The 14,979-nt window shown below is 43.4% G+C and overlaps 1 protein-coding gene across 9 annotated transcripts in view; it reads left to right on the top strand.

Moving 5' to 3' along the window:
- Positions 1 to 14,979, top strand: part of APBB2 (amyloid beta precursor protein binding family B member 2) — a 184,386-nt gene that overhangs the window by 114,809 nt on the left and 54,598 nt on the right. For all 9 annotated transcript variants that reach the window (XM_058192357.1, XM_058192356.1, XM_058192353.1 and 6 more), the window contains 2 exons: positions 12,069 to 12,215; positions 13,922 to 14,049. In XM_058192357.1, coding sequence (XP_058048340.1) covers positions 12,069 to 12,215; positions 13,922 to 14,049 — 275 coding nt within the window. The remainder of the gene's footprint in view (positions 1 to 12,068; positions 12,216 to 13,921; positions 14,050 to 14,979) is intronic.

Here is a 14,979-nt window from a genome sequence, read left to right as displayed (position 1 = left end):
CCATTCCATTCCATTCCATGTTTTCTATTCTGTTCTGTTCTGTTCTATTCTATTTTTTTATTTTTTTATTTTTCGTATTTTTATACCGCCCTATCTCCCTAGGGACTTAGGCCGGTTCACAGGCAGATAAAAAAGTACATATAAATACAAAATAAAACATCAATTAAAAAACTTATTCCAAATGGCCAAATAATTAAAAATGACAGTATACATAATAAAACCCATTAAAACCAATTTAAATTTAAAATCTAGTCCAGTCATAGATGAATAGATGAGTTTTAAGCTCACAAGTAAAGGTTCGGAGGTCAGGAGTTGACGAAGTCCTGGGGAAGCCTTTCCAGGGTGGGAGCACAGAGAAGGCCCTTCCCCTGGGTGTCGCCAGACGGCACTGCCTGGCCGACGGCACCCTGAGGAGTCCCTCTCTGTGAGAGCGCATGGGTCGGTGAGAGGTATTCGGTAGCAGCAGACGGTCCCGTAGATAGCCCGGCCCTATGCCATGGAGCGCTTATTCTATTCTATTCTATTCTGTTCTGTTCTGTTCTGTTCCATTCCATTCCATTCCATTCCAGATTTACAATTTCCAGTGCCATTCTAACTTTGAACAACTTATTAGCTGTTGACCATTATTTTAAAATAAAACTGGGCCACCCAAATTTACTTAAGCTAAACATATCCTCCCCCCCCCCCCAGCTGGTTTGGGAATCTTCAAGGATTGATTATCAGTTGTCTTTTTAGGGTGTTCTGGGCTCTGAAAATGTTAAAAGGTTTTCATATTTTTAAAACGGCATTTAATGGCATCTTTGCATATATTTTTTTTAAATGGCATTTACAACGACATCGTATCTCAAAGCTTGTATGTAGATGCTCTCAAATGAAAATGATTTTGGAGTTGGTTTATTGGATGCGCTTCAGGCAGAGAGTCACAAGGTGGCAGCAACGTTAAAGAAAATGCTAGTAAGAATTAACGTTTCTGTGCCTTTAAAAAGAAACATTAATCTTGCATTAATCGTGTCCCAGAAACTCAGTGCTTTTAAAACACTGATTAATATCCAGTATCATCGTACCGATACATTTAGCATATTTATTGATTGATTCAACATATTATGACGAGTAAAATATCACCCCAAATATTTGATAGTGCCTATTATAAAATTTCTTACAATGGTCCATAAATACTTCTCATCGGTCATGGTTTTTTTTTAACCAAGTAATAACAGGGAAAATTTATTTATTTATTTATTTATTTATTTATTTATTTTATTTATTTTATTTATTTATTTTGTCACAACAATATATGTAGGAATCATACAAAAGATTATATAGTATATAAACATATATGAGTAAATATAAGGAGGTATAAGCATATATATATATATATATATAGGAAGAAGAAAAGAAAAAAAAACCAATAGGACAGGAACGGTAGGCACGTATGTGCTCTTATGCACGCCCCTTATGGTCCTCTTAGGAATGGGGTGAGGTCAATATTAGGAAGTTTTTGGTTAAAGCTTTTGGGATTATGGGAAGAGACCACAGAGTCAGGTAAAGTATTCCAAGCACTGATGATTCTGTTACAGAAGTCATGTTTTCTGCAATCTAGATTAAAGCGGTTGACATTAAGTTTAAATCTATTGGTTGCTCTTGTATTATTGCAATTGAAGCTGAAGTAGTCTTTAACGGGAAGGACATTACAATAGATGATTCTGTGAGTTAAACTTAGGTCTTGTCGAAGGCGACGGAGTTCCAAGTTTTCTAAGCCTAGGATTTCAAGTCTGGTGGGATAAGGTATTTTGTTGTTTTCAGAGGAATGGAGAACTCTTCTTGTAAAATATTTCTGGACACGTTCAATTGTATTGATGTCAGAGATGTGGTGAGGGTTCCAAACTGGCGAGCTGTATTCTAGAATTGGTCTAGCAAATGTTTTATGTGCTCTGGTTAATAGTATGGTGTTTTTGTTATTAAATGTTTCTGAAAAAAACAAAACAAAGCAATACAGACTGTCCTTGACTTACGACCATAATCGAGTCCAGAATTGTGGTTGGTAAACAAGACGTTTGCTGAGTGAGTTTTGCTCATTTTGTGACTTTTCATGCCACAGCTGTTATCACTGCTAAGTTAGTAACACAGAGGTAAGTGTTACTTAACGGCTTCCCCATTGACTTTGCTTGTCAAAAGGTTGCAAAACAGTCACAAATGTGAGCAGTTGACTTAGGGACACAGCAACGGTCCTAAGTATGAACCAGCTGCCAAGCAGCTGAAGTTTGATCACATGATCACGGGGCTGGCGCCAACGTCGTAAGTGTGAGAAACGGTCGTAAGTCACATTTTTCAGTGCCGTTGTAACTTTGAGTGGCCGCTAAACGAACTGTTGTAAGGCAAGGACTGTTTTAAAGCAGGGGTCTCCAAACTTGGCAACTTTAAGACTTTTGGACTTTCAACTCCCAGAATTCCCCATGCTGCCTGGGGAATTCTGGGAGTTGAAGTCCACAAGTCTTAAAGTTGCCAAGTTGAATATTTCTGTTCTAAGGAGATTGGATTCCTGAAATATTTTATTTCTTTAAAAGTGTATATATAGAATAGAATTTTTTATTGGCCAAGTGTGATTGGACACACAAGGAATTTGTCTTGGTGCATATGCTCTCAGTGTACATAAAAGAAAAGATACGTTCATCAAGGTACAACATTTACAACACAATTGATGATCAATATATCAATATAAATCATAAGGATTGCCAGCAACAAGTTATAGTCATACAGTCATAAGTGGAAAGAGATTGGTGATGGGAACTATGAAACGATTAATAGTAGTGCAGATTCAGTAAATAGTCTGACAGTGTTGAGGGAATTATTTGTTTAGCAGAGTGATGGCCTTCGGGAAAACTGTTCTTGTGTCTAGTTGTTCTGGTGTGCAGTGCTCTATAGCGTCGTTTTGAGGGTAGGAGTTGAAACAGTTTATGTCCAGGATGCGAGGGATCTGCAAATATTTTCACGGCCCTCTTCTTGATTCGTGCAGTATACAGGTCCTCAATGGAAGGCAGGTTGGTAGCAATTATTTTTTCTGCAGTTCTAATTATCCTCTGAAGTCTGTGTTTTTCTTGTTGGGTTGCAGAACCGAACCAGACAGTTATAGAGGTGCAAATGACAGACTCAATAATTCCTCTGTAGAATTGGATCAGCAGCTCCTTGGGCAGTTTGAGCTTACTGAGTTGGCGCAGAAAGAACATTCTTTGTTGTCCTTTTTAATGATGTTTTGATGTTAGCTGTCCATTTGAGATCTTGCGATATGATAGAACCCAGAAATTTGAAGGTTTCTACTGTTGATACTGTGTTGTCAAGTATTGTGAGAGGTGGAAGTATGGAAGGGTTTTTCCTAAAGTCTACCACCATTTCTACGGTTTTGAGTGTGTTCAGTTCCAGATTGTTTTGGTTGCACCACAAGGCTAGTCGTGTGACCTCTCGTCTATATGCGGATTCATCATTGTCTCGAATGAGACCAATCACTGTTGTGTCATCTGCGAACTTCAGTAGCTTAACTGATGGATCATTGGAGATGCAGTCATTGGTATACAGAGAGAAGAGAAGTGGGGAGAGCACACAGCCTTGGGGGGGCCCTGTGCTAATTGTACAGGTATTTGATGTGATCTTGCTTAGCTTCACCTGCTGCTTCCTGTTTGTTAGGAAGCTTGTGATCCACTTACAAGTCTGTTCCGGTACCTGTAGCTGGTTTAGCTTAGTTAGAAGAATGTCTGGAATGATGGTATTGAATGCTGAACTAAAGTCTACAAAAGGACCCTTGCATAGGTCTTTGGAGACTCAAGATGTTGTAGGATGTAGTGCAGAGCCATATTAACAGCATCATCTGTTGATCTATTTGCTCGGTATGCAAATTGCAAGGGGTCTAACAGCGGATCCGTGATGGTTTTCAGGTAGGAAAGCACTAGCCTTTCAAAGGTTTTCATGACTACAGATGTTAAAGCAACTGGTCTGTAGTCATTCAGTTCCTTGATGGTGGGCTTCTTCGGCACTGGGATGATGGTAGAGCGTTTGAAGCAAGAAGGAACATAACACATCTCTAGTGATTTATTGAAAATATGGGTGAAGATGGGGGCCAATTGGTCAGCACAGACTTTTAAGCAAGAAGGAGTTATCTTGTCTGGGCCTGGAGCTTTTCCTGGCTTTTGTCTGTGAAATAGGTCCTGCACTTCCTTTTCTGTGATCACTAGGGGTTGTGAACCCAATGAAATGGGTCAGTTGTAGGAGGCTTGGCTGTTGTTGGTGTGTCTGAGATGGGGGTTGTGGAGATAGGTGGCTGTAGTTTCCTTTCAAACCTGCAGTAAAACTCATTCAGGTCATCTGCCTGAATGTATATATATTTGTTTTCTGATTATATATATATATATATATATATATATATATATATATATATATATATATATATATATATATATATATATATGTCTTTGGTTGTTCGGTTTTCTCCCGTGTAAAATTGGAAGTGTCTTGGCGACGTTTCGACGAAGTCTCATTCGTCATCTTCAGGCTTCAGCTTCGTGCTTCTGGGAGCAATGTGTGATCGCAGCTGTTTCTTCCTTTTAACTGCTAGTGGGGGTTTGAACTGATTGGGTCTGGGCTTGGCTGTGGTCTGATTGGATGGGGTTTTCTGTGCTCTGATTGGCTGGGGTGTGTCCTGTGTTGGTGGGGGCTTGGTTGTGCTCAGTCTAGTCTGTGCTGCAGGGGGATTTGAGCTGGTGAGCTGCATAGCTGTTGTTTGGCTTTGTGGTCGTGCTACATCTTCATAGTGGGTGTCAGTCTGCTGCATGAATGGATTGGAGGGGTTTGAAATGGCTAATGTTGCAGCTGCGGTCTGGCTTCTGGTCCTTGGTCGTGCTTTATGATCAGTGTGGGTTTGGGTCTGCTTTCTGGATGGATGTGCGGTGGTGACATCCTGTGTGGACCTTGTGAGTGTGGGTCTGGTGTCATTCCTCGTGTTAGGGACTCGTTTGTCAATAAGGGCGGGTTTCCAAATGGCTGGTAGGCGGGAGGTGTCATCTCGTTTGTTCATGCTGTGTGGGCGTTTTTCTATCTCAATGGCTTCTCTGATTATTCTGTTGTTAGTGTTCAGTTTTGGCGATAGTTCTGGTCAGTTTTGGCGATAGTTCTGGTCTCATTCAAAAAAGAGGAACCAACTTCTTCCCTGGTCCAACACTTTAAAGTCACAGGACATGCCAAAAAACCCCCATCCAATCAGAGCACAAGCTTCCCACCCAATCAGTTCAAACCTCACTAGCAGTTAAAAGGAAGAAACATCATATTGCTCACAAAACTGAAGCCTGAAGATGACGAATGAGTTTCGCAAACGTCGCCAAGACACTAATTTGAACGAACAACCAAAGACCTATATACAAACACCCGTGAAACTGCTTTAAAATATATATATATATATATATATATATATATATATATATATATATATATATATATATATATATATATATATATATATATATATATAGATCTTCCGACATGCTTTCCAGATTTAAATTACGCCTGTACGTCTGTAACATTGGCAGCTTCGAGGCATAAATTCCCCAATTAAAGCTGAGAAACAAACAGTAGTTACTAATAATATGATCGTGTATATTTTTCTTCCTTCAGTTACATTTGCAAAGTAAGCCATATGTCTCTGGTAGTAAATTTAGCTCTTCAAGGTGGAGAGGAGTTTTATTTAATGCTTTTTTTAAAAAAATCCACATATTTCTCATGTTTAAATCCTTGCATATGGACCATATTTTTATTTATTTTATTTAAAGCATTTTTAGAGGACTCCCATCCGTCATGTAGCCAGTTCCAGATCACTCTAAATCAACGATAAAAATAATATTAAAAACATTTAAAAAACAAACAAACTACAAAACTAAACACATTGCCAACAACAAAAACCTGGCGATGTTCTTCTCCCAATTTTTCGTTTTAGTAACTACGCAAGGTTCAATCAGGTCATAATGTTTTCCCGAAGTATTCCAAGAAAACTGTAACAATAAGAAATATTAAACGTGGGTTTTCTAATTTTTTGTGCGACCTCGTAGCTTCATAGATCCATACAAACATTATAATTATTTACCGCCAGCTATCAAACATTGCAAAATATCATATTTTGGAGGTCTCACGAAGCTGTTTTCCTTAAAAAGAGTTTCCATATGTCCATTAGTCATTTAGATTTTCAATTCTATTGATAGAAGAGAATATTTGTAGCTCAGGGTTGAACTGTAGAGGCCTTGGTGCTCTCTGAGCCTGGTGGTTTTCTGGCTGATGTTTCATGACCCAACTAGGTAACATCATCAGTGCTACAAGGGAGTGGGGTTTGCAGAGAGAAGGAGAAAGACTATGGGGTCTTTGGTGCTCTCTGAGCTTCGTGGTTTTCTTGCAGACGTTTCATGACCCAGCTAGGTAACATCATCAGTGATCCTTCCTTCCTTCCTTTCTTCCTTTCTTCCTTCCTTCCTTCCTTCCGTCCCTCCCTCCCTCCCTGCCTCCTTCTTTCCTTCCTTCCTTCCTTCCTTCCTTCCTTCCTTCCTTCCTTCCTTCTGTCCCTCCCTCCCTCCCTGCCTCCTTCTTTCCTTCCTTCCTTCCTTCCTTCCTTCCCTCCCTTCCTCCCTGCCTCCTTCCTTCTTTCTTTCTTTCTTTCTTTCTTTCTTTCTTTCTTTCTTTCTTTCTTTCTTTCTTCCTTCCTTCCTTCCTTCCTTCCTTCCTTCCTTCCTCTCCTCCTCCTCCTCCCTGCCTCCTTCTTCCTTCCTTCCTTCCTTCCTTCCTTCCTTCCTCCTCCCTCCCTGCCTCCTTCTTCCTTCCTTCCTTCCTCCCTCCCTCCCTTCCTCCCTGCCTCTTTCTTTCTTTCTTTCTTTCTTTCTTTCTTTCTTTCTTTCTTTCTTCCTTCCTTCCTTCCTTCCTTCCTTCCTTCCTTCCTTCCTTCCTTCCTTCCTTCCTTCCTTCCTTCCTTCTTTCCGCCCTCCCTCCTGCCTCCTCCTTCCTTCCTTCCTTCCTTCCTTCCTCCCTCCCTCCCTCCCTCCCTCCTTCTTTCTTTCTTTCTTTCTTCCTTCCTTCCTTCCTTCCTTCCTTCCTTCCTTCCTTCCTTCCTTCCTTCCTTCCTTCCTTCCTTCCTTCCCCTTGTGTAATAAAATGCCTGTACAGAAAACAGCCATGCTCAAAGAGCACTAAGGACCCCACAGTCCTCCTCCTCTTCCTCCACTCTCTACTACTCCCTTCTGTCCCTGATGATGTTACCCAGTTAGGTAATGAAACGTTTGCAAGGAAACAACCAAGCTCCGAGAGCACCTCTTCCTCCTCCATTCCACAAACCGTACTCCCTTCTGTCCTTGATGATGTAAACTAGTTGGGTAATGAAATGTCTTCAAGGAAACAACCAAGCTCTGAGAACAGCAAGGATCCTACAGCCCTTCTCCTCCTCCTCCACTCTGCAAACCCTACTATCCCTGATGATGTAACCTAGTTGGGTAATGAAATGTCTTCAAGGAAACAACCAAGCTCGGAGAGCACCAAGGACCTCCACAGTCCTCCTCCTCCTCCTCCTCCACTCCACAAACTGTACTGTCGTGTCCCACTCCTCCGCTGACGGCTGGGTCAGGGAAATCCGAATCAGGTCTGCCTCTGCAGCTCTGCCAAAGTCCTAGCAAAGTCCTCAGGGCAGGCAGGAGACCAGAAAGTGACTTCAGCAAGATATGTTTAGACTTTGCCTGACTCAGAGAATGCCAGAAAGCAGATCCTTTATATAGGCCATGGGGTGTGGCTCCATGACTCAGCACTTATCCAGGCCTGCCCCTCCCTTCCTTCTGTTGCCTCCGCCTATCAAGTCTTCTGACGCGAGGGTCACTCCAGGCTCCAGCTGTTGGTAATTGACCTCCCTCAGGCTCACATGCTGTGGAGGAGGGGGAGGGGTCTAGTTGCTCCGTTTGCCTGGGCATGGAGCCAGAGCTGGGGGTTGGAGGTATTTCCTCCTCTTCAGCCTGTCTGGGCATGGAGCCAGGGCTGGGGCCGGGAGGCATACTAGGACATTCCTCCGTGTTCGGAAGCAGATAAGAAGGCCCCGGCTGTGGTGAGATCGGACGAGAACAACACTGTACTATCCCTGATGATGCTACCTAGTTGGGTAATGAAACATCTGCAAGGAAACAAACAAGCTTAGAGAGTTCCCAAAGACCCCATAGCCGTCCTCCTCCACACTGCAAACCAGTGTTGGGTTGCCCCCGGTTTGGTCCGGTTCTTGCGAACCGGTAGTCAAACCGGCGGGAGGCTCCGCCCGCCCACCTGGGTGTCGTCATAGACGATCTGCGCATGGGCAATCCCATTGCGAACCGGTAGTAAAGGGAAGTAGAGCCCACCCCGCTGCAAACCCTACTCCCTTCTGTCCCTGATGATGTGACCTAGTTGGGTCACGAAACGTCCACAAGGAAACCAACTAAGCTCATAGACTAACCAAGAACCACTCATCTCTATTCTACCTTTTGGTGAGCTTATAAAATACGGTGTAGCAACAGGAAACTAACAGGGCTGTGCTATCCTGCGTGGTCAGTTCTTTCTAACAGTATAGCCATTATCGTCGTCAGTCAACCGCGCGAGAAAACCCACGGCGGTAGTGAAAGGATGAAGGACTCCAAAATGGGACTCGGCTAAGCAGAAGCAGGATAGGAAGAAAAAACGTCAAGCAATCCAGATAACATAAATCTGTCTTGGGAGAAGGAGAAAGAAAAAAAAAAAAGAACGAAGGAACTTCACGCAAGAACCGAGAGTTATCAGGAGATAGCTTTGAAGAAATCTTAATGCTTAATTAAAGCTTTAGGTCATTGCCCTAAATAACAGCGGTTTAGCTCAAAGGAGAATTTATGCATATATTTTTACAATCAGATGGAGAAGCAGGAGATTGTTAAAAAGCCCTAAGTAAAAAAATAATAATAATAATACTAGACTAGACGCATCCAGTTTCAGAGGTGGGTTTCCTATCATTTTAACCACCAGTTCGCCGCGCACCAAAAAAATGATGTCTTGCATGCATATGTGCCAGAGGTGGGTTTCAGCAGGTTCTGACCAGTTCTGGAGAACCGGTAGTGGAAATCTTGAGTAGTTCGGAGAACCGGTAGTAAAAATTCCGACTGGCCCCCATCTATTCTCTGCCTCCCGAGTCTCAGCTGATTGGGAGGGAATGGGGATTTCGCAGTAACCTTCCCCTGGAGTGGGGTGGGAATGGACATTTTACAGTATCCTTCCCCTGCCACGCCCACCAAGCCACACCCACCAAGCCACACCCATAGAACCGGTAGTAAAAATATATTGAAACCCACCACTGATATGCGCGGCTTGGAAAACGTGGCTAAATAGGGCGGCCTAGCGCTGGGGTCGAGGGGAGGCTAGTCATCTTAGTTGCTCTTCTCAGCACCCCTTTCCAGAGTGTTTTTAATATCGTGGCAACCAAAACTGCACGCAGTATTCCAAGCGTGGCGTTCTAAAGTGGTACTCACCGTTCACGTGATCTCAAGTCCATCCCTCTGTTAATACAGCCTAGGATGGTATTAGCTTTTTTGGGCTAATACCAAATTTAATTCCTCCAACACATCTTAACGTGCTTTCATCAATACATTTTCCCTTATTTTAATTTTCCTTCTTTCATTTCTCTTTCTAAATCTAATTTTAGCCTTCACCCCAAATTTTGATCTTTTATCAAATTTTCCCTCTTCCCCCCCCCATTTTCTATTCCCATTTATATTAAACCCTTATATTCCCATTTAATATTTGTCTTCTTTTATACCTGCTACTTATCCCCCTTCAACATCAATCATATCTTTATAATTCAGTGACAATTCATATATTATTAAGCATACTCAAAAAAAAAAAGAAAAGAAAAGAAAAAGCAAGAAAACACTCAATTTTTCTTCATAACATCATCTCTAAAATATCATTAGTAAAACCCATAATAAGCTTCCAACATTTTTTCCTCATTTTAGAGTCCATTATCAATATTTAAATCATTTAATATATCAATTAAATCAATATATATCAATATTTAAATCATTTAATATATCAATTTATTTATACAAGCGGGACTGGCCTGATTTTTAAATTCTAAATTTTAAATTTTAAACTTTTAATGGTAATTTTATTAGGTATTTTATATGGTCAATTGGACGGTTTTAATTTCGGCCTTTTATTGAATAAGCTTTTTAATTGTTACTTTAATATATAAAGGATCTGCTTTCTGGCAGTCTCTGAGTCAGGCAAAGTCGAACTTATCTTGCTGAAGTCATTTACTGGTCTCCTGCCTGCTCTGAGGACTTTGCTAGGACTTTGGGCAGAGCTGCAGAGGCAAGCCTGATTAGGATTTCCCTGACCCGGCCGTCAGCGGAGGAGTGGGACACGACAATGCGTGAGAAATTGGTGAACTGTTCTTTCCTGCAGGATAAAAATGCCTTAGCTTAGCCGGCCTGGGCTACCTAAAAGTCGTAGTAAACGAAAGAATCGGTGACCTTCGGTAAAACAAAAAAGACGAAATTTTTTTGACCTGCAGCTCATGAGATGAAGAGAAACATTTGGTTAACCTCGGGAATGAATGACCCGACATACAAATTTTGCAAGCTTTACAAAAGTTACTATGAATTCAAACACTTTTGAAAATAATCGAGAAGTTTTATGCTGCCATCTTCAGCACGAATATAGATAATCCTCGGACTTACGACCACCATTGAGCGCAGAATTCCTGTTGCTAAGCGAGACAGTTTTTAAGTGAGTTGTGCCCTATTTTACAACCTTTCTTGCAGAAGTCGTTAAGAGAATCACTGCCATTGTTAAGTTAGCAACACTGCTGTTCAGTGAGCAGCTTCCCCCCCCTCCCCTTGACTTTGCTGGTCAGAAGGTCGCAGAAGCTGGTCACATGACCTCCCCCCCGACATTGCAACCGTCATGAATATGAGCTGGGTGCCAACTGTCTGAATTTTGATCACGTGATCGCGGGGATGCTGCAACAGTGTAGTGTAAAAAATGTGTAAAAAATGATGATAAGCAGTGGTGGGATTCGGCCGTTTCGGGCAAACCGGTTGTTATATTGCTGTATATATCTCCCCGTGGCCCATTTTTGCTCCCAGGAGGCTGCAGGGAGGCCCAAAACGGGTGGGTGGGTGTGGCTGTTGTGTCCTCCTCGCCTCCGTCCCAACGATGGCTTAATTAGCCGGCTCTTATCAGCTCTGGCAGCAAAAGAGTCAGCGTCTGCCAAGAGCCCTCGATAGCTGCCAAGACGCTGGTGCGTCACAACCTTCAGCTCTAGTCAATCGGTGGATTTGCCTGATACAAAGAGACACACCAGCTCTTGCTGCCTTTTATATCCTGTGGGGTGTGGCTCCATGACTCAGCACTTCCTAGGCCTGCCCCATTCCCGTTTCTGTCGTTCCCTTCTCTCCTGCCTATAAAACCTGGGATTGAGCCAAGCCTGATTGCTGTCAGCTGGGTCTGCAGGCGTGGCCTGGGGGGGAAAGAGTCAGGAGAAGGAGGCCTCGTTATCCCTTTCGCTTGGCCTGCTTCTGGCTCCTGGAGCTGATCCAGGGAGGCCGGTGCTTCCGAGGTAAGTCCTGACGGCCCTTCTCCCTCACTGTCCAAATCACTTTCTGGCAGCAGGCCCGGCTCCAAGGCCCTTTTGGCCATGGGACCAGGTTCGGGGGCGGGAACCACAACAGCGGCACTGCCCGCGTGGCCTGTTTTTGCTCCCCGGGGGATGTGTGCAGGAGGCCTAGTGCTGCCTGTTACACCCCCCTGGCCACTCCCACCATGGCCACGCCCACCCAGCCCGTCATTAGGGCAGAGAACCGGTTGTTAAATTATTTGAATCCCACCACTGGTCGTAAGTTGCTTTTTTCAGGACCGTTTTAATTTCGAACGATCGCTAAATGGATGATTATAAGACGAGGACGATCCCTCTGGCTGAACTCTCATCTAAGGAAATGAAAGCGTTAACCTCATTGGGTGGAAATTCGTAAGATATAAAACGTTATTTCCGGGGCCTGATCTCTTTGCAGTGCTTCGCGGTTCGTTCCTTGGGCTGGGTAGAGATGGGGGAGGAAGATTTGGCGCCTGGAAAAAGCAGCGTTGCGGTGAACAACTGCATCCGACAACTCTCCTACTGCAAGAACGACATAAGAGACACCGTGGGCATTTGGGGAGAGGTAAGAAACGTCTCCATTTTATCTGTTCAGTGTTGTGACCAAGGCCGAAGTAGTGATTACCAAACACAATTCAGTCCTCAACAAACTTATTTTATCAAAACAGCTGAGAATTCATTCAGTCTCAGCTTTGTCCAAAACAAAATTTTAAATAACCAGTCTGTCGGCCTTATCATCAATCTTTGTTGTCTTTGGCGACCTGCCAAAGGCTTTTCTTGGCAAAACCCCCACAAAGTTCAAGAGACGCTGACAAGAAGCAATGGAATCAATGTTGCTTTCCTATAAAAAAAACCAACGGCTCGTTACTGGTCTTTTAAGCCTTAGGGGAGGGGCCAATCATCTCCTGGCCTTACTCCCTAGTTATCCTTTTTGCTTCAACTGCTCTTGCCTTCTGGCAGGCTCCTCCTGTTACTCTGCCTCTCTGCTGTCCGCCTCTGGAGGCTCCGGAGTCCGCGCATGGCTCCCAGATGGCCCTGGCCCCATCTCTGCCTCCGATGCAGAGTCCTCGTCCGGCCTTTCCTGACTCCAGGACTGGCCCATTGTCCTCCCCAGCCTCCTCACTGTCGGACTCCACTGCCAGGTCCGCAGGCTGCTGGCAGACCACAACAGTATGTCTTCCTTCGTTCTGTCTGGCCACTTGATTTTCCAGCTTCTTTGAAGGCCAAGCCAACCTTCTCTGGGAGATGATCTTTTATGTAGGACTAGACAAAGCATGTACTACCTGGATACTACTATTTGTGTTTTGGCTGGAGAGATGGAAGGCTGCTTTGCAGTTGTAGGCCCTGACAGGAACTTCTTCTTGAGCTTTTGTCATCAGTGATGGTGATGAGAACGTCATCAGAGGCCTTCACGGTTCTAGGAAAGCCTCAGTGGAATGTTTCCTGCCTGGGAACTTCCACATGGGTCACCATCAACTCCCAGAATTCCCCAACTACTATAGTTATGGCTGGGAATTCTGGGATCTGAACTCCGCATAACGTCGTGATCATTTTTTTATTTACACCAGGGTCTAAATTTAGATCTTGGCAATTTGTGGACTTCAATTCCAGGAATTCCCCATCCATCTAGGTACCCTCACCAGTACTTGATGATGCTCTCCCCAAAGTTGCAGCAAACCCTGCTCCATTCTAGCACTGATAATGTTCCTTAGTTGGGTCATGAAACGTCTACAAGAAAACCACCAAGCTTGGAGAGCAACCAGGACCCCATGGTTATATTTTTCTTATGCCCACCTTCTTTTTCTGAAATAAGTGTTGCAAGGTGAAAAAGATCTGGGATGAGTATTTTTTTTAATCTCTCTCCGTCTCTCCCTCCCTCTCCCTTCCTCTCTCCCCCTCTCCCTCCCTCTCCCTCCCTCCCTCCCTCTCCTCTGCCCCCTCCCTCTCCCCCTCCTTCCCTCTCTCTTCTCCCTCCCTCTCCCTCTCTCTATCCCCTGCTCTCTCTCCCCCTCTCCCTCCCCCTCTCCCTCCCTCTCTCCTCTTCTCCCTTCCTCTCCTCTCTGTCCCCGCTCTCCTCCCGCTCTCCCTCCTGCTTTCTATCCTCTCCCTCCCTCCTTCCTCTCTCTCCCTCCCTCTCCTCTCTCTGTCCCCACTCTCCGTCCCCTCTCCTCCCTCTCTCTATCCCCTGCTCTCCTCCCTCCCTCCCTCTCCTCCTCCTCCCTCCTCTCTCTCTCCCTCCCCCTCTCCCCCTCTCTTTTTTTTTTTACTTAGGGGAAAGACATGTATCTTATCCTGGAGAACGATATGCTAAATTTGGTTGACCCCATGGATCGTAGTATTCTTCATTCTCAGCCCATCGTTAGCATCCGAGTTTGGGGAGTCGGTCGAGATAATGGCCGGTAAGTTTGCAATAAGTTTTGTCTTTCTACATGAGATGGACATTTGTTAAGGCACATATTTCCAATAGACGTAGCCGCCTATAACCTATTGAATGTATCTTTGTGTTCTTGTTGTTGTTGTTGAGTAAGCTGACACCTGAAAATCCTCTTGTAGGTTGAAAGGTTTTTAAAAGAAACCAAAATTTTGTCTGGATGTCATTAGAACGGTAATGAATCACCTTTAAAAAAAAAAAAAAAAAAGCTTTTATATGTGGGCTGAATTTGGATTTAATTCATTAGGGTTTCTGATGACTTCATTATCCTAGTTAGGCTCATAACTTCAAGTAGATCTTGCAAATCTTAAGTTCAGTAGTGGCCAAAATTGTGGAAACCTTTTGGGAAAAGTGTATTTTGGAGGTTTGATGGCTAATAACACCACCTTTTTTTGGAGTTTCAAAATAATCCTATTCCACTGCTGGAATGGCCTGGGAATAGCCCAGACCTTCACCCAATGGAAAATCTATGGAGCCGACTAAAGAAACTTGTTAGTCAGAACTTGCAACCCAGCAACAAAACCCAGTTAATAGAAGCCATCATTTAATCTTGGTTTCACATGGTAACAGCTGCAGAACTCAAAGACTCCATGGGAAGATGTTGTAAGGCCGTCATTCATGCTAAAGGTTACCCAACTAAGGATTCACTGACATGTTGATCATTTTTGTATGTCTCGTTTTTTCTATGGTGATAAATTTTGTATATTTCGTTTTTTTCTACGTGCTTCACTTTTCTCCTTGATACTGTAACTGTTATTCTAACAGCAAATCCTTCGTAAAAGTTATTGCATTGTGTTCTTGATTAAATTACCTTTCCATGGATATATAATTTTATGGTACTACTACAAAAAAAAAGTGGTGTTATTAGCTAGTTTTAGAAAATATACTTTTTCCCAAA

The sequence above is a fragment of the Ahaetulla prasina genome, chromosome 8 (assembly GCF_028640845.1).
Source record: "Ahaetulla prasina isolate Xishuangbanna chromosome 8, ASM2864084v1, whole genome shotgun sequence".
Lineage (NCBI taxonomy): Eukaryota > Metazoa > Chordata > Lepidosauria > Squamata > Colubridae > Ahaetulla > Ahaetulla prasina.
Note: the sequence above shows the minus strand (reverse complement) of the source record. Positions and strands in the feature narration are given on the sequence as shown.